The following is a 19,464-nucleotide window of genomic DNA, read 5'->3' on the forward strand; positions in this document are numbered from 1 at the left end:
TTAAAAAAAAAAATATATATATATATAAATAAAGAGGAGGAACATGAACGCTGGTGATATTAAATTGCACCTCAGTGAAACAGTATATGCAAATGCAATCATGTCTCTGATGCTATTTTAACAATTTTTAACATCTGTTAATGAATAAGGTTTTTTAAAAGAGAAAACAGATGTATCTAACAAGCATTACTCTAGGACTACACCTCAAACATAAAATGTTCTATTGAAGAGGTGTTATAATAATTAACATCATCACCGCTGTCATCATAAGTGTCTTTGCTACTAATTTCATAGGATATGTTAAAAATCTTACCCATAGAATCACTATTCTTACTTGCCACGAAGTGAGATCTTTAATTTTAGTGTATGTGTTTCAGAATTGTACTGTAGTTGTTGCCTACCTCCAAAGCAGCCTCTTGAAGTAATCTTTATTACGCTGTTTTGCTCTGTCTCTGCTTTTCCCACTCTGGTTGTCTTTATCTACACACTTGGCAGCCTTATTTCTGAATCATGGTTGGTATTAGCCTCATAATGTCCATGATCGCCAAGCATTTCATCAGGTTGTGGATAGGGAGCAGCCTGGCAGTCTTTTTCAATCACAAAATTGCACTTAATTTTTCAAGATGACCTTCCTTTAGAAGGTTCTTTTGTTAGTTTTGATTCATGTGTGCAGAATCTAATTTTTTGGTCACTCTTAAGGGTTCCAGAAGATGGGATTTATGGGAAACTTGGCTCAGGAATTGCTTGCTTGAAAGCTGTGCTTTTAGCCCATATGATGCCTACTGAGAAACTTTTTGCCCTTTTTGTTTGGTTTAGATTATACCTGTCGAAGACATTTCAGATACTTTTGCTTGTTTCCATTGTCAGTAGAACAAAGACTCCTTTGCAGTCTGCTCTTGAAGGTTGCATGTTTAAATTTTGGTGCTGGCAAATATTATGAGCATTTACTTTGTACAATATTTCACTCTGCAAAGACAAGACAAAAACACATTTAGACTCATGTTTAGAATTTCTAATCTAATATTTAGCTATCTTACACCTTAATCAAACACATAATAGAAAAGATCAATACACTTTTGCCTCAAGTTAATTTTGAGGTCAGTGTATACAAGAAACTGGGGAATGAAAACTATCTCATTACCAAGGAAAATCACTTAGCTTGTAAATTTTTAATGAAAGGCCATTAATAAAGCTACAGATCAAATTTAGTATCTTCTACATTCACTTCTGTGAAACTTTTTGCTGTCCAGAAATTAACTTAAGCAGTATTTAAAACGTGTCAGGGTTTTGGATTTTTTCAGTAAGAAAATAAGTAGACACATTTTTCCACCTACAGATCTTCTGCTCAGCAAGATGAGTGTTTGATTGAAACATATTGTCTGTTCCGCGTGCATATTATAAACTATGCAGAATACTTTGGTCAGGATTTTGCCGAAAGCATGCTCAAAATTATATATTAATACTGTGTCTTAGTTTTATTATTTGAACTTGAAAATTATAGCTTTTGTCTGGTTCTGCTGAGGTTGAAACCTTTTCTGTACAACCTGTCTTTCTGGTTGAAGAGATTTGATGATTGCAGTACTTTGGTTGTGAAGAGAAAATCATCAAGCAGGTTTCTGGTGCAGAATAGAGCCACTCTCACCTCTTGGGTGATAGCAGCCCTCAAACATGTTCTTTCTAAAAAGTACCTGTTTTGCTCAGGTTTTTTGTTTTTATCCATGAGTTTTCTATGGCTTTGGTCTTGGTTTCATGAGAAGCCAAGCATTTGTTCTTGTCTTCACCATGACAAGGAAAATCAGATGGCATGTCCAAAATGACTTTCCCTACTACTTCTTGCCTGGTGTGCTGGCAGGTTGTCTGTCCTACAACATGATCTTTAGCTCTGAAACTTTTCTGGTTGCTCTGACACGACAGTGGCAGCCTTTCTATTAGATGAGCTATCACAGTCAGTTTTTGTCCTCAAGTGTTTATTTGAAAAAGATTGGAAAAGCGGCACAGGACAGTTCGTTTGAAGGAATGCAGTTTTCATCTATTTTCTTTTTTGAAAAGGGTAAATGTCTCTTAATTTTGCACTGCACTGATGTGCCAAGGGAAAAACCGAGCTAAATTAATTGTAAGAGATTGGGATCCTGGTACCAAAGCCTTGGTCAGCTTTAAGAGGGGAGGGTGAGATATAACATGCAGAAACCACCTAAAAAGGGATTTATTCAATTACAAAAAATTTTTTTCTTGGGTTGTTACTCTCCAAGTTGTGCATTTGCCAAGCCATAGTTTTTAGTGTAGGGTTTTGTGTGTTGTTTTTGGGTTTTTTGGGAGGTTGGGGTTGGTTGTTTGGGGGTTTTTTCTTAACAACAAAACAAGACAAATGCATTTGATTGTAAGTCAGCAGGAACACTTGTTACACTCAAAATCTTAGAAACAATATACTGTTCAGGCTAATGCCTGTATGGGTGAGGGAGGCATACAGGGCAGGTTTACTATGTAATCTTTTTATTTTATTTATAACTTTATTTTAAAGATAATTGATTTAAAAGCAGTTATTTTAAGGAGATCTCCACTAGCAGATAGCTGACCTCTGTCCCCCATTGCAGCTGCACTCTGAGTGTCACCCTGGAGCAGGCGATCACGCTGGCCCGGAGCCATGGGCTGCCCCCTCGCTACATCATGCAAGCGACGGACGTCATGCGCAAACAGGTGAGGTGCTCACTGCGGGGCCGAGCTGCGCGCTTCCCAGCGAGACGTGCAGTCATCAAACAGGAATGACTCGACCAAGCATTTTTTAGCCTCCATCCTGCCTTGGTATCACCTTACATCAGAATAGTCTGTTGAGTAAGACAGTCTTTATTTTAATACATATGATGTATTGTCAATAAAAAGTGACTCGTGCTGAATTAAGGGGAAGTGTAGAAGGAAAGGAGAGAAAGAAATACTATTGTTTTTAATTTTCCAGGCAAGATTCCTGAGGACAATGTCCTTATGACAAAATAGTGTTTTTCACTCTTTGGTCATAATAGGATATTAGAATTTAGAGGCTAGATTTAGACATTAGGATTTAGAGGCTATTTTGTTGATAGATAACCACCTTAACATGAACTCTTGGTGCTAAGGTATGCCAAAAATACTAGATTAAAAAGTAATATCAACTGAAAATGGGGGATACACTTTACTGTATTGGCACAACATTTTCTAGAATATCTTGTTATCAGAAAATACTTTCAAAAGGATGTATCTTGGAAGGAATTCAGAGGAAGAACATGAATGGTCCAGTGGTTGTTAGACAAAGCTTATGAACTGAAGATTAAAGAGCTCAGCCTGTTCAGTTGATGAAAGAGATGTTGAGGGGGGACTTACTCATTCTGCGTGCATATGGAACATATATCCCAGCCTGCGGTAGCTTTCAACCTTACAACAAAATCATAAGCAGGATACAGGATACACTCAATCTTGAAGTGAAAAAAACCCATAATTAAGTATTGTAACAATTAATCACAGATAAGACAAGGTTCATATTTTCTGCGTTTTAGATGACATGTAATTTATTATTTTCATTAATTTTGCTACATATTTTGTGCAACAATCACAGTTATCAAAATGATTAAGTAGCTGTGCTTTATTTCTAACTTGCTATAGAGAAAAATATGCATATGCTAGGTGTGACCTTTAGTCTGTTAAAGCAGTTTTGTGGATAGTCTCAAACCGTAGATTCACATCAGTTGTATACCAGTGTTGCTGCTGAGCATGGGTACGTCAGAGTATTTAGTTTCATTCCTTTTTATACTGGGCTTTCACTTCTTTTGGTGCATAAATTAAGTTTCTGTGATGAATAAACGCCCTTGAGATTCTTGAATCAGGTCATGTACATCTGCTGAGGAACTACAGCTTTAAGTTGACTTGAAAAGAAAGCTACTGCTTTATATGGATAAATTTGCATGCATAGGTTGATATGTCTGCTCCTGAAGTTCTATACAAAAGACAGATCTTCATATTTTGCAATCAAAAAACATGGTTGTAGGGGTTTGCATAAATTTACTTGTAGGATGTGTTCTGTCAAAGTGTACATTTTCAAAATACAGGTCCAGGCCATTTAAAAAAAATGCTGATTCATTTTTGGATCTTCTGCAGTTTATTTAATGAAAATGAAAGACAAAATGAAAGAACCTCACATGGTTTTCAGCAGCTGTAGCTGTACTTGCTCAAATACAGATGTGAAAAAAGGCCTTTTGGTTAGGCCACATTCTTTGAAGTAAAACAGCAGGTGATCAATAGCTATTAAAGATGCCAAAATCTCAATACCACACACAGACACTGCAGAAAAGTGTGCTAGTCTATCTAGACTTTTTTCACACATTCTTTCTCTTGCAGGAAACCACTATGGCATTTAATGGAGTAATAATCTTTTGTTGTAATTTTAAATCAGTCTTGGAGTTGTGTAGTAGAAATATAACCCTCCATTAAATTCTAAATGCTTTGGAGTAATTTCAACAATACACTATGGCATTTTCTAGAAACCTGTTTGGATTTAATGTTTAAATTATCTATAGGATTTAACTGTCAGAATCACAATGCAGGCCATAAAACTTGGAAGAAAAAAGAATAAAAAGGCTTCTCAGGGCTTAATGCAGATCACTTAGTTAAGGGCAATACATGTGCCTTTTTCACATCAAACAAACAAACAAATTTGTTATCCCATTTACACACTAAACCTTTTGTGGAATAAAGATATTAGCCACAGGGAGGTGCAAGTCAAAGGACATCTATTCCATCTGTTACTCAGCAGCATTAACTCCTATCAGTATCAGCTTTCCACAAGAGGAAATTATCTCTATTTGAAGCTGATATGTTTTCTAACTTGGTGCATCAGTACTGCATAACTGGCGCACCTGATTGAATGAATGACATCAGGAATAATTTTTTTGTTTTCTTAATTGAATGAGGTCAAGATCATGTTGAAGAAGACTAATAATAGCTCCAACTGTATTGTTGGAACAATGTTCAAAGTAATTGTCCTGTCAGTTATAATAAGATAACAAGCACCTGGTCTGTGAGAACTGAAGAAGAGAGACCAACTTGAGAGGATGGGTATGACCTTGGGTCTGAGGGATGGCTTTAGTTAAGTGGTTTTGATTTATTTATAAAATAAAAAAATTAGTCAAAACATCCCAACTATATTTTGGTAACTTTTTATCTTGTGTATATACTCATGTAAGCATCTGCACAGATAAAATACTGTGTAAAGCATCCTGACAGTGTAACTTAGGGATGCAGCAAAGAGTGGAGAGGACAGAGGCCTAGGAAAGGAGCTGCAGGAGGGCAAAGAGGTCTGAGGAAAAAATATAACTAAAAGGCTGATAAATAGAAAAGGCCAGAAGAGAATTTATGTTGTCTTTTAAGTGAGTAATCATGTTTTCATGCCTTTTTTAAAGTAAAATAACAGCACAATATTTTGAATAATTCTTATAAGTACTGTACTGATTTAGAGCTTTTTGAACAGGTCATAAAGAGAATCTGTGTTTTTTATGTGACTGGGTCTTGCTATCCTTAAATTAATGTGTAGCTTGAAATTAAACCTATAATTTTTAAACGTGGCAATGAGAATACTAATTCATATAGAAGAGTGCAGATTGATGGTGTTTCAGACCTGCCATCATCTTTCACCAGTGCTCTGGCAGTACTGGTATGCAGAGGGTAGCAGTCTAGAGTCATGTAGCACAGCTCTCCCTTATGAGACAAACCCATGAGACAAACAGTGTCAATTAAGAATAGAATTGGAGAAGTATAAATTAGCAATATATTGAAATAGAAATGGTATAATGATGCTCAGTGGTGACAAGCAAGTTGCTAGTAATTCTTGGGGGCTTTTCCTTAAAAGAAATAAGAATGTGGTGGTTTCAAGTAAGGTTTAATTTGTGCCCCAACTAAACAATAAATTACATGATTATATAAAGCTAGACCCCTTTTTAAATCAATGCATTTGATTTATTATGTGAGAAAGATACTAAAATTAGTTTGTCTAGCGAGTGATGCAAGTAAAAATAAGCTGGTTTTGTTCTCAGAGGTAGTCACAGCACTGACGTCCAGGATCAGCCTGTGATTAATTTAGATAGTTTTTGCAAGTATATGTATAGTCTGGCTCTCACTGCTGTTAGTCGTGTGCCAGTCTCAGAAGTCTGTCATGGTGAGATTTCTTTATTATGATAAAATTTTAGAAAATGGCACTAAGGAAAGGCCACTGGAGGTGCTGAAGGTCTGGACTCAACATGTCTGACTGTAACCAACAGCTATCCCTATGTCATTCCTGACAGACATTTGCTGTATCTATTCTTAAACCTCCAGTAGTGGGGACTCCTGCGCAGTGCTTCCCATGTGGTCTGTTCCATAATTTTCTAAACCTTTTCATTGGGGTGCTTTACTTTGTGCCTCATTTAAGTGGCTTTTTTCTTCTATTTTTTCCCCTACAATTCCCATTTTCTGTCCAATATACCATAGACTTAGCGACCGGATTTTCTTCCCTAATTAGCAGTAGACTTTTAGAATTTCAGTTGTTTCCAGAAATGGGGCATCTGGCGTACTCTGGCCAACCTGTTCCTGTGTTACCACCCTCATCATAAAATATTTCTTCCTTATATCTATTCTGAATCTACCTTCATTTAGTTTAAAACCATTACCCCTTGTCCTATTGCTACAGCTCCTGCTAGAAAGTCTGTCCCAAACTTGATTATCATTTCCCTGATAAGCCATCACTTGTGTACATGGAAGAAATCAGTTCATCTCATCTGTCATTTTTCTGTTGTGTTTCTTAACTAATCATTCTCCCTATTCTCCACTGAACTCTTTTCAATTATTTTATTAAAGATGAGAAGTAACTCTGAAGAATTACAAATAATCTTGCAGGAGTTTTTGATTGAGCAATAAAATACTAGATGAAAATCAATGTAGATTACTGTTAAGTGAAGGACACTGACGAAAAAACAAATCCTAAATTCACATTCAAAATAATTGACCGTGAGTGTGCCATTCCATTTCATGTTCAAGACCTCAGGATATGAGGAGAAAACATCAGCTCAGTTTGCAGTAGTTATCAGTAAAGCAGAAGTCATAATGGTTTAGGCAGGGATAGATGGCAAAGTAGAAATCATGCTGTCATGACCCTGAATTTTGAATTATCTGATGTTCTTCTCCCTTCCCTAAGGATATAGCATAATGGAAAAGATTCAGAGGAGGTCAGAAAAAAACTTAGCAATGGTTGGGAAAGCTTTATAGACAGAACAGACAGAAAGACAAAATAATGTAGGACTGTTCAGCTTCATGAAGGGGGATAACAGACTTCTAAAGAACATGTGTCACAGGTAGGGACTGACCATTGTCCTCACCAGTGCAGGACTAAAGGCATCAAATGAAATTGTCAGATTAAAACAAAATTAAAAGAGCGGAAAGCTGTAGAGGGACTTTTTACATAGGCAAGGGGTAATGGCTTTAAAGTGAGTGTGGGCTTAGACTGATTCTTCATTTTAGAATAAATTTTAGACATTAGGTTTAGAAAAAAGCCTTTACTGTGAGGGTGGAAAGGCACTGGAACAGGTTGCCCAGAGAAGCTGTAGATGCCCCATCCCTGGAAAAATTTGGGTACAGGATTAATGGGGCTTTGAGCAACCTGGTCTAGTGCAGGGTGTCCTTGCCTATGGTGGGAGATTGAAACTAGATGATCTCTGAGATTTTAGGAACCCAAACCATTCTCTGATTCTTGATGTAACAAGCCAAGATTGTACCAAAGATGTGGATCTTTCACAAGAAGGTTAGTGATGTTAATTTATTACTGGGTGCAAGATGAGATGGGAAAGAAAAGAGAATCACTAAAGTTGATTAAATACATACTTGTTGAAGAAGAGAGGAAGTATTCAATGACTAATGACTGAATTCTGGAGGAGTTTCTGGAGAAAGACGTGTGTTTGTCATGGTCAGTAGTTATGTGCCTTTGCAATTTTTGGAGACAATCTTCCTGAGATAGATGCAGCTCTAGTAAAATAATTTTATATTCTGCCTTAAGTTTTATAGGTACTCTAGTTATTTTTTCTATCTTTATCACCATTTTTTTTTCCTTAAGGAAATGTAAAGACACAGTATTTTTTTGTGGCGCATGTTGATTTGCATACAATCTGAGAGCCTATCTGAGTGTTAAGAGACAGCCTTTTTCATATTTTGTTTGAGCCCATGACAGTGAATTAATACCTTCTCAATTACCTGTGCACCTGATTTAAGTCAAATGAAAGATCTAGTCTTCCTCTGTGTCTTGAACCAATTATTATACCTCTTTTACATCATGTGCATTTGGCACTGCAGCTCTGTTAGAAATGTAAATTATTTTTAATGCTTCACATCAATCTAAGATTACACTGTAAGAATTCTGAGGTTATACATTTTATTCTATTATTTTGTCCTGAATTTAGGTAGCACAGAAGGAGAAACAAATGGAGAGTCAGTATATTTATTATTGACAGAACAATTAGTTTCCATTTCCTTTAAAATGATAGAAAACCTAGTAAGTGTAATGGATATTTCTTCATTATGACTACTTTACATCAGTAAAACTGCACTTTAAAAGCCAGACCTCATAATTCAAAAATAAACTTTACTAAGTTCTTTGGTAAGTTTAAGCTGGTATGTTTGCAGAAGAGGGTGTTTTTCACAACAGTTCATGGTATATGAACATTGTGCATGTTTTATCCACTTCCTACTTACTGGATGAGTCAGTGAGACAAAAGTACTTCCATTATTGTTTTTGAAAGGATCAACTGAAGTAGAGAGAGACCAACTTTTCTTTTGACCCTGCTTTAAGCAGGGATGTTAGACTAAACAATCTCAGGAGGTTCTTGCCTATTTGTTTTGGGGTTTTATTTGATTCTGTGATTATAAAGGAAGTTCAGGACCTCCATTTTTCTAATCCATATTTATTTCCTCAATTTAGGCTATTTTTGTAGTTTTATTTAGTATTTTCATAGGAAATTACCTGTAATATTTGTTTGTTCAAAAGTTCATAGGAAATAAGTGACATTTCAGAAAACAACTTTATCCATGACTTCTACGCAGAATGGTGACAAGAATCAAACAAATTGAAATGAGATGTGTTTGGATTGTTTTAAACCTTAAATGTTAATTTTTTAATGAATCTCTTTTATATTAGCAAGATATATATGTGTGTATTTATTTAGTGACAAAGTGGCAAGATTTTTGTTCCTTTATTTCTTTAACTTGTTCCTCACCTTAGAAGCCAACAGTTGTTTTGGGAGATTAAACATATGTGTTAATTAATTATAATCAATAGTTATGTTCATCTAAAAAGCTCAGAAATTTTCCTAATTTTTTGTGGGATAAATGAAGCAAAATTGTTGTATTTCTTCCACAGGGTGCGAGAGTACAAAACACCGCTAAGAATTTAGGAGTGAGGGATCGAACACCACAGTCTGTGCCAAGGTAACTTGATTCTTTGTGTCCTAGACCATAATTTTTTCTACTTTGTGCCAAATTCAGTCCTAGCTGCTCAAAAGCTAACAGTAACCATTGACTATTATGCTCTAGTTGGTAAGATTTGGCTCTTATAAAATCAGTTGCCTTCGTAGCCATACAATTTTACTTCAAGTGATTAGTTGCAGAAGTCCAGGCTATGTAGCACTTCAAAACATGCCCATTTTTGAAAAATGAAACCTAGTTCATGTTAATTATGAAAACACTGGAGTAAGTACTTCATCACTTGTACTATTTAGTGGGTTTAACTAGATCCATAACCCCATTTTAATGAAATACTGTACCGCAGTATCTCAGCAAAATCATGTTCTAGTTGCATTTGGGGATGATGTAGTCTTTCTTTGTCTCTTTCTGAAACATGCATTACAATGAAAAATGAGTTGTTCTATATTTATCCAGCTTTTTAATGTTGTGATGGATTTCAGGTACCTGAAATGTTTCTTTAAAAGCACAATACTTATAAATAAAAATAACCAAACAACCATGTTCTTAATTTGATCTTTAAATGGTTTTAGTAATCCAGAACTAATTTAAACTGTGTTTTACCAATTTAGACATAACGTTTTTGTTGACAAATGAGAACACATTGAATGAGCTAGACAGATAAGTGAAATACATAACATATCCACTGTGGTGTTTAAATTTCAATAAGGAAACAGGGAATTAGTAAAACCTGATAGAGATGACCATGTGACTGTAATTAGCTTAGAGGCAGTTTGGGACCAAAGATCCCTGATAGCTGTCTTGCCTTGTGGGAATCCCTGGCAATAAAGTAGCATTTTGTTACATTAAAAGCAATTAAAGCATTACTGGGAGAAGACATTTCATATTTTGAACAGTATGATTTGGGCCTTAAGTGAACTCCTTCATGACATAATTCTGGAGACAGCCAAAGAATTCTTGTGACCCAAACTTTTCCCATTCCAACATGACAGAGCATTTATCTAGACTCAGAGCTTTTGTGATAAAGAAAAAATCTTAAGTTCTCAAAAATAGAAACTTAGCAATGAGATTTTTTGGCTTTGCATAGGTGGAAAAAAGACTGCCTCTTTCAGATGAAACTCCTACAATGTAGCACTGAAAAGCTGAAGAATAATTATGAGAACATAGAATAGGTAGATGTACCCAGCGTGCTTGCCAGTCAGCATCAATAGCAATATCCCAGAATATCCCAGACCTCAGTGGTCGAGGCATTAGATGCCCAAGTCAGAATAGTCATCAGCAGGATACTTTTGATGTATAGCTAAACAATACTATGGGTTCTCAGTTCTCTTCTTTGAAAACAATTTTATATTTGATTTCATTTAACATCACTTGACAGGGTTCTCTTGTTCTCTGCAGCTGCCACTATCTCTGTTTTCTCAGCTAATCTGTTTGTACCACCTCAAATAGTTGTTCCATATATATTGACCCAGAACAGGCTATTTCTGCTCTATAGCATCTTCATCAACTTTAGATCCTTAGGGGTTTGTGCAGCCTTATTACTAGTTTGCTTCAGAATTCCTTTATACCACTTGCTCTGAAGACACTCTTATTGATTACTGCTTTAACCTGAAGAATACACAGACCTTGGTACTTGGGGCTGAGATTTTCTGCACTTTGCTCCATAGAAATTAGATATTGCTAAAATATCATCAAGTATTAACCCCACTGCAATTTCTTGGATGAGAGTTAATGAGGTGTAATTTTATCTGTCTTCTTTCAGCTTTGAATATTACTGCTTTATTATGCCAGCAGAATCAAATAATTTAACCCCTGTTTATTCTTCTCTGCTTCCTTGTCTGTATAAAGATCAGACCTTCTATTGCCTTATATATGGCTCCTAACAGATGTTTTGGTGTCTGCATAATGTGATCTTAAAAGACTGTGTTTCTGAATCTGCTATATGACTATGTTGAAGAGCCCAATGATCTTCAGAACACATTATGGTGGAGATTTCTCTTTGTTATTCCTTCAGTGATACATTTTCCCAGAGAAGTATGTGTAATCTCCAAATGAGATCATGTCTATTGCTAGTTCTAATTTCTGTGGTTTCAGAGGAGATACCATATGCTGGACAGGAATACATAACAAAGGGTGTGAGGTCAGAATGATTGCCTTTTATTTTCAGTATTTCTATCATTAGGCTAAAGTTTCAAACACCCGTTAATGACCAAGTACCTGCAGAAGGGGTTAATAGAAGGCCAAAAGCCTTTATAAAAGCAGTGGCTATTTCAGTCTGTACTGAGGCAGTAATTTGAACCAAATCTTACTGCTGTTGACTTCATCCATGAAGAAGAAATAGAGGGGAGAGAGTTTAAAATCTGCATGCTATTGTCACTTATCTGACACCTGTCTTAGGTGCTTCAAACAGCATCTGTTTTTCAGGGAGCTGTTTTTAGAGTGAGGTTTGACTTGGCCAAGACAAAACAGAATTGGAGGCAATGACATTCACCAAGCAGCTTTTCCAATTGAGAAATCCAGGGCCACAACTGATAACTGGATTAATGAAGGGATCTTCAGTGCAGAAAAATGAAATCTTTTCTATATTGAAATGTGTTTATAAGACTGCTTATATCTATCTATGTGTTTTAATGATTCCACTTTCAATGTAAACAATAATGTTCACAAAGAAGATTTTATTAATTTTACTTTGATGATATTAAACTGAATTCAGTACCTTTTGTTTTGCAGTGCAGAAAGATGTAGATTTAGTTCGTGTTCCTTAAATTTACTCACCATAGTAATAACCAAGCTCTCAGAATAATTGCTTTGTTTGTCATTGTCAGATTGTACAAGCTGTGCCAGCCACCACCACCTGTTGGAGAAGAATGAGGAGAACTGCTCCAGAAAACAATCCAGTAATGGCCTTTAGGATACTGGGACTGTATGACTAAAATCCTACTGCACTATAGCAATATGTCCCTGCAGCTTTGATAAATAAGAAAAAAAAAAAAATCTTTTGCTCAGGACAAAGAAAGATATATCCTAAATATTACCTACTGGCATTGAAAAATGTCTTCCCAAAAGCATTTCTGAAATCTGTGCACTCCAGCCTTACACTTCCTTGGGAATATTACACTGGAATCAGATTAATTTGTTGTTTCTTGTTCAGCCACATGATAGATATAGCCAGCAGCTTGAAAACAGATGTCTTGTTCAGAGGCAGTCTCTTCACTTGTACACTATGTAGAATGTGTTCTTGTGGAAGCCTAGATAAACCAGGCTTGATAATGAACATGCACTTCATATGGGGCCCTTTGCATTTGATAAAGCTTTTTTTCCTGTCACCATCATAATTTCTCAGACTTTTGACATTACTGTTTCAAGGATATAATGTAAGTGAGGTTTAAAGATGGAAAACTCATCTCAGAATTGTGTTTAATGGCTGCAGGCAGCTGCTGTGAACAGTGTGTGTGTGTGTTTGTAATTGGTAAACTCAGACCTGTCTGAAGCAGTGCTTGTGACACTGCTTTGGAAGGAGGACCTACGTGGCATTAGGAGTACCTAATGGTGTGGCATAGAAGGTGAAGTTCTGCCCTTTTGCAGCTGCCATTATAATGAAGGAGAAGGATGAGTCTGATCTTCATCCACTGTTATGCTGAATTTCAGACTCCAATGGATGTTTTACATTATTCCATCTCCGCATTTCCGAGTTTTCCAGAGCGGTGTATATTCATCTATAGCACTACACTAACAAGTCTACATAAGGCAGAGATGAGTCAGTATTGTTAAACTGGAAATGACTGGTTTGAGTTAAAGCATAGTTTGGGGTTTTGATGTTTTATGCTACCATTTTCCACATTTTGTCAGAATTGTTTTGTATAGCATCTCAGTTCTTTGAAATGGTAATTGTTATAGATTTATGTTGAAATTGTACTAACTCTTCAGAAAGCCCAGGGAGAGTTTATCTGCATTTGGCTGTTCTTTTGGCCAAATAATTTTCAGAGAAAATGCCCCCAAATGAGGATTTCTATATGGACACATTAAAACAAAAATTGTATTCTGAAATAGTATTACTTTTAGCAGTAGCTATGTATTCCATTAGGGCAAGACACATACTGTTTGAATAAAATTTATTTTTTTGTACAACAGCGGCCTGTAGTTATGCTGTAGCAATCAAACCTCACAACATAATTTTTGCATTGATATCAATATTTATGATTCTATCAATCTACAGTGAAATAAGTGAGAATTCAAAAGGATCTATACTCTTGAAGAGAGTGGGTTTTTTTTATAGAGGGTATTTAGGGAACTTGTCACTTTTCTCCAAAGGAGGAATTAGAGCTCCTACCTTTTTCAGTATTCTAAATGTTTTTACACAGACTTTAACTTTGCTAAGAAAAGAAATATTTTTATATATCCACAGATACATATGTCTGTGCATATATGTACATTTCAATACGTATACATTTATGTTGTCATATCAATTACTGGTCCTACCATAAAAAAAGAATGTTTGCCTTAAACTATGACAAAGACGTGGTAATGAATCCAGTAACAACTTCACCTTTGTGCTTTAAAGTTTACTCTCTTTCATAGTTACTGGAAGCTATTGAACTATGATATTTTTGATTAAAAAAACTTAATACCCAAAACCAAAATCCAACTCAGAAAAGAAAATTTTACTTTTAAAGACTTTTGTCTAGCATGACCTAATGCTTATATGTAAGAAAGAGTTATGTTTTCTATAATTGCTGTTCTAGTCAGGATCTCATACTTTCAGACATGTTTCATTCAGAGCAGCAGAATTGGCTACAGTAATTCCTGCTCCAGGCAAAAGCACCAGTATTTTCAGTTTCTGCTTGTTCAGACATCAGAAGTACAGAGAAGCCATAAGCACCTCAAGCCAAGGGCGTGCCGGTGTCAGCCCGGCTCTGAGCTCACATCTTCCTGTGAGGTTTCCCCACATGAGGTTTGATTTACTATGAGGAAAGTCAGCTGTTGGCTGCATGGAGCTGCTGAGCCTGTATACAATAAAATAACATAGAGGACAAAGTCTGTTGCATGCACATGCATTATTGTAACTAGTCATTGCTTTTTTTATATAGCATGGAAAAGGGTAGGAGTGCAAATACTCCAAAATAGTCTCCCTGTATAGTAAGATAATTTCCTGTTTCATTTTGTTGTTGAAAGCATGGGATAATAGACATTGTAAGAGACAAATAGTTATAAGCCAGTCACTGGACAAAATTCTTTAGGTATTGTTTTATGAATGTGCATCAGAAATCTTTACCTCTTCTTTTGGTATTTAACTTTGGTTCTGTATTCCTTTTTGCCCCCTCTTGAGACAGTTTTCAAAAACCTGTTCAGCAATATGAGCTTATTGGTGTCCCATACTGCAAAGTAAAGTGTCTATTCAGCCTGGTGTCAAAGGAGCTGAGGAACTTAAGATCTGGTTTTCTGGGTTTACAGATAGAGCATAAAAATAGGATTCCACAGTAACACACAGAATCACAGAATCACAGAATCACAGAATCAATTAGGTTGGAAAAGATCCCTGAGATCGTTGACTCCAACTTATAGATCATCGAGTCCAAGCTATTTTCAGAGGAAATTGGGCAAAAATGTCCCACTCACTCTCTTTTAAAAGGGGGGGGCTTGATTTCTCAAAATGTTTTTCAAAGCCTGGAACACTGTGTAGTTTTCACACTGCTTTTCTTGTCCCTCTGCTTTCAGAGCACACTGCACATTCTAACACATTGACTTCTAATAACACTAGATGGACCTTTAATAAGTCCATTCTTAAAATATAAATTTACATAGGTTCATTATTAAAGCTGTTTATCTTGTTCAGTATATATATAGCATGTATTTATTCCTTATACAAGGTGCACTTGCAGCGTAAAAAAAAAATCCATTCTCATCACAGTATGTTTATCCTCTTATAAATCTTTAAACTCACAGGTGACAAGAAGAGATGACCAAGAGTGATGATTTACAAGAATTGTATCACCTATAGCTTCTTAAATCTTTGCTTTGACAGAAACAGGTTATGTAGCCTTTTTTTAACAACGTGTTGTACTGGTTTAGGGAAAGCATTCTGTATGTAATTTTTACTTTTTCACCCAAGACAGGTATAATTCTTCTGGGAATAAATTCAAGGATCTAGAGGCATACATTACCAAATACTACCATGATTCAGTGCTAGTCTGTGGGTGATATATAGGGGATTTAACAACTGGGAAGGGAGGGTTACAGGCCAAGGAACAGCTGAGTTGCCATGAGTTGCCATAGCATTCATGCTTGGAGAAAACATAGATTTAAGTAGAGCTGAGGATGTTTGGCCTTTGTAACCATTATCTATGAATAATAGGATGTTAAACAGTCCTTAGTCTATGAAATGTCCATTAATTAAGTCTAGTTCTCCAAATTAGTTATTTTTCAATACCTGTTTTCCTTGTAGATTGTAAATGTAAATTAATATAAAAATGTATATAGTCCAGTTTTTCAATGTCAAACTTTGTGTTTAGAGATCCATTTTAAAGTAAATATTCCTGCTGTCAGATGAAGAAACCAACCAATTTCATGTCCACTGAGAGAGTTGGAATCTTTAGTAGCTTTTTTGGGTAGATTTCACTGGGTTTTAGCAAATGCATCAGGCTTTTGGATTGGTTTGCATCTGTTTATTTTAATGCAGTCAGTAGTGGTCAGAACTGCTCTTCTACTGTTTTAGAGCCAAAAAAATTAAACTTCAGTCAACAATGATTTATGGTAGTCATACTTAATTTCATTTGTTAGAATCCTTTAATGGAAAAAAATGAACCACTTTTATAGATCTGGTTTTAGCCAGAGAAATTCACTAGCAAACATGTTTTATTAATTCATTGTCAGATGTAGTGTGTGTGTGTGTGTATATATATGTATATGTATGTATGTATTTAAGACAATTGCCTGAATGTGAGTATACACATCGTGGTTAAGCATGATGCTCAAAAAAGGAAAGTGTCTTTCATTTATTTTCATTTAAATGAAAAAAGCAGTAAATGCAGTATATATCTACATACTGTTCCATACTCTTTACTTTACAGCTCCTTCATGGATATGTCTGCCAGCATTTTATGCATATTTTGCACCATTTTTGTTTAACATTGTGAAAAGAGCTAATGCATTGACTTATGTATTTTATCTCTGTACTTGTTGATAAATGCAGGTAGTGCTTTTCTAATTGTACTCCAATAGTACACTGGTAGTGGTAAATTAGATGTGCAGTACATACCTGACTCAGGATATCTGGATTTTTCATCATTAGGTTTTGAAATATAAAAATATACTGAACTCATATTTTTGTATGCTGACAATTGTGTAGGGGTTTTTTATATGCTGTATATATCAACCAAATTTTCCTAAAGAAAATTTATTATTATGAATGTTCCCCTTTTCCTGCTAGAAGATGTGGGTTTATGTTTTATTGTTATGTATGTATAAATGAATATACAGCATGCACAGTCATGCAGATGTTAACACCGGTGAGAAATTTCAGATTGTCCAGAGGCTAACTGAGTTTTTCATAATGTTCTTATCTAAAAAGAATATCTCCATACTAGAAACCTACTTTAGAAATAACTTCAGTTTGAAAGTCCAATAGTATGTTCAAAGTAGTTGGGACATTTCTGCAAGTACTTAGATTTGGACTTTGGTGGGAATATCCATAACATCATCTGTGTGTGTATGTGTGTCTTATCTGCAGTACCATATGCCAGATTTAAAAGACTAAGCAGCCTTATTAACTTCTTTACACCCTGTACATAGTGTATGTATTTGGTTATACTTGTGTTACACTTTAAAAATGAACCTAATTTCTGCATTGAGTATTGCACACATTTCTCAAATTAAGAATATATTTTGTAACATCTCATTAAGCACAAGAGACCATTACTGCTTTGAAATATTATGTGTAAGTACAGCCATATACAGAATTTCTCAGCTTTTGTTTGAAAACGATCAAACTAGCAGTTCTGTAGGTAGTTGAGTTTATTGGAAGTAACCTTTGGAATTAAAGATCCTTGGAACATGGATTTAAATTTTTCCTTTATTTTGTAAAGTGCCTCTGTAGCATACTTTGAATCAATTACTATATTGATTATGGGTAAAACTAATACTGTGTACTTTTAGATCTCTGGTTTATTTTTTTAGTTACATAGTAAAGACTGGAATCATAACAATGTATTACAAAATGTCACACAGCAATAAAACCATTCATAATATGGCCAATGCAAACCTCTTTATTTGTAAGCAAGAAATAAGTTGGGAGGGAGGGGGTTGGGGGTCTTTAGCCCTTTCACTGTGCCTGCCTAGGAATTCCACTGCAGGAGAACAGAAATTAAACTTCTAGAAATAAATGTTTACAATAAGAATCTCTTCTGCAAACCCAGGCCCAACCTAGACTCACTGCTGGTAATTGAAATATATCTTTCTCACCACTGGAAAACTGAGCCCTGCATGAGCAGTAGCCCCTGGCTTTCAGCAGCTGTACTTTGTGAAGGCTGGAAGAGACACAGGCATGAAAATAACTTTCTGGCCCCATGGTGCCATCACTCTTCCATGAAGCTCTGAAATATCCACCATTTCTGCACTTCTTTGTCTGAAGACTTTTTGCTTACTGCTGTGCACAAGGGTAAGCTGACAAGCATAGTGTGGAGTGTTGTACTCCTTGTACAAAAAAACACCTATAAATGACTGATCCTTTAGAGGGATCTTTTGGGATGCCAGGGGGTTGAGGAACTGCACTTGGACTGTTTCTTTTGTAGGACCAAAAGCTGATGAACTACTAGACCTTGCAGAGCAGTTGTCTCTATATGAAGTAAGTTCTGATTTCTACAAGGTTGTGATCAACAGATATTCAGGACTGAAAGGAACTGTGGACACAGGACCAAAAGCAACTACAATTACTTTGTAAAATCCCTTTTGTTTTCCATCTTATGCAATCAAGGAGGAGGATGTAAGTATTTCTGGATAACTAGACTTGAAACATAGATTTATTTTTTTTCTTCTATGTATTCCTCTCCCTAATTTTGTGAAGGAAGGCAGCATGACATTTTAAAGTATTCAGCAGCAGAAGTGACCACAGTATTTCAAATATGATCTGCTTTTCTACCATTCCAAGTGATGTTTCTTTTTCACTGCTCGTCATTTCTGTGAGGAGCCATGAATACCTCAGAAATGAAGTCCAAAGAATTCTTTTCTTGATCAGTGTACACAATGGAAATAAATAGTGCTTTGAAACAACTGCTGAGAAAGATAATCAATTACACCATGGTAGCACTTGAGTGTCCAGTGATTTTGCATCTTTCATGAGAAAGTGTTGCTATCATCATGATTTGAAAGTCAAAAAGTCTGCAAAGGCACTTGATACACTTCCATGTCAAATGAGCACGGTGTGAGTCCATGATTCAAAAAATCTCCCATCAAAGTATGTGTCTGCTAAGTTTTGACAGTAAAGACACCTCCTTTTAAATGCTACTCATAAACTTACTTTTACTATGTATTTGATTGCTTTGGAGGTTTTTTTAATAGCTCATTATGTCATGCAGAAACAGGATAGATGGAGCTCATACTTAGCTTATACTAATGAAGTGGAATTGCTAACAGTTACTTCATTCTTGCTTGCAGAATCTTAATTCTCTGAAACTACTTTCCCAGACAGTACTTGATCCCCTCCCCTCCCCTCCCCTCCCCTCCCCTCCCCTCCCCTCCCCTCCCCTCCCCTCCCCTCCCCTCCCCTCCCCTCCCCTCCCCTCCCCTCCCCTCCCCTCCCCTCCCCTCCCCTCCCCTCCCCTCCCCTCCCCTCCCCTCCCCTCCCCTCCCCTCCCCTCCCCTCCCCTCCCCTCCCCTCTTTCCATATACATTTTGCTCTGTGGAGCTGACAGGGTTCTGAGGACACTAAAATGCCCTAATTGCCCGAAAGAGCCTCATCCCCCCGCACCCAGTGGCCATGGATTCAAGGTGGCATTTTAGCTCAGGCCC

The 19,464-nt window shown here is 36.2% G+C and overlaps 1 protein-coding gene across 1 annotated transcript in view; it reads left to right on the top strand.

Annotated features, from left to right (window-relative positions):
* The window catches only part of PREX2 (phosphatidylinositol-3,4,5-trisphosphate dependent Rac exchange factor 2), a 175,277-nt gene extending 157,763 nt beyond the window's left edge, over positions 1 to 17,514 (top strand). Inside the window, exons 41-43 of the mRNA XM_069004907.1 lie at positions 2,592 to 2,694; positions 9,401 to 9,468; positions 12,288 to 17,514. Coding sequence (XP_068861008.1) covers positions 2,592 to 2,694; positions 9,401 to 9,468; positions 12,288 to 12,333 — 217 coding nt within the window. The 3' untranslated portion in view covers positions 12,334 to 17,514. The remainder of the gene's footprint in view (positions 1 to 2,591; positions 2,695 to 9,400; positions 9,469 to 12,287) is intronic.
* Positions 17,515 to 19,464: the final 1,950 nt, after the last annotated feature.

Source organism: Aphelocoma coerulescens, chromosome 2 (assembly GCF_041296385.1).
Source record: "Aphelocoma coerulescens isolate FSJ_1873_10779 chromosome 2, UR_Acoe_1.0, whole genome shotgun sequence".
Classification (NCBI taxonomy): Eukaryota; Metazoa; Chordata; class Aves; order Passeriformes; family Corvidae; genus Aphelocoma; species Aphelocoma coerulescens.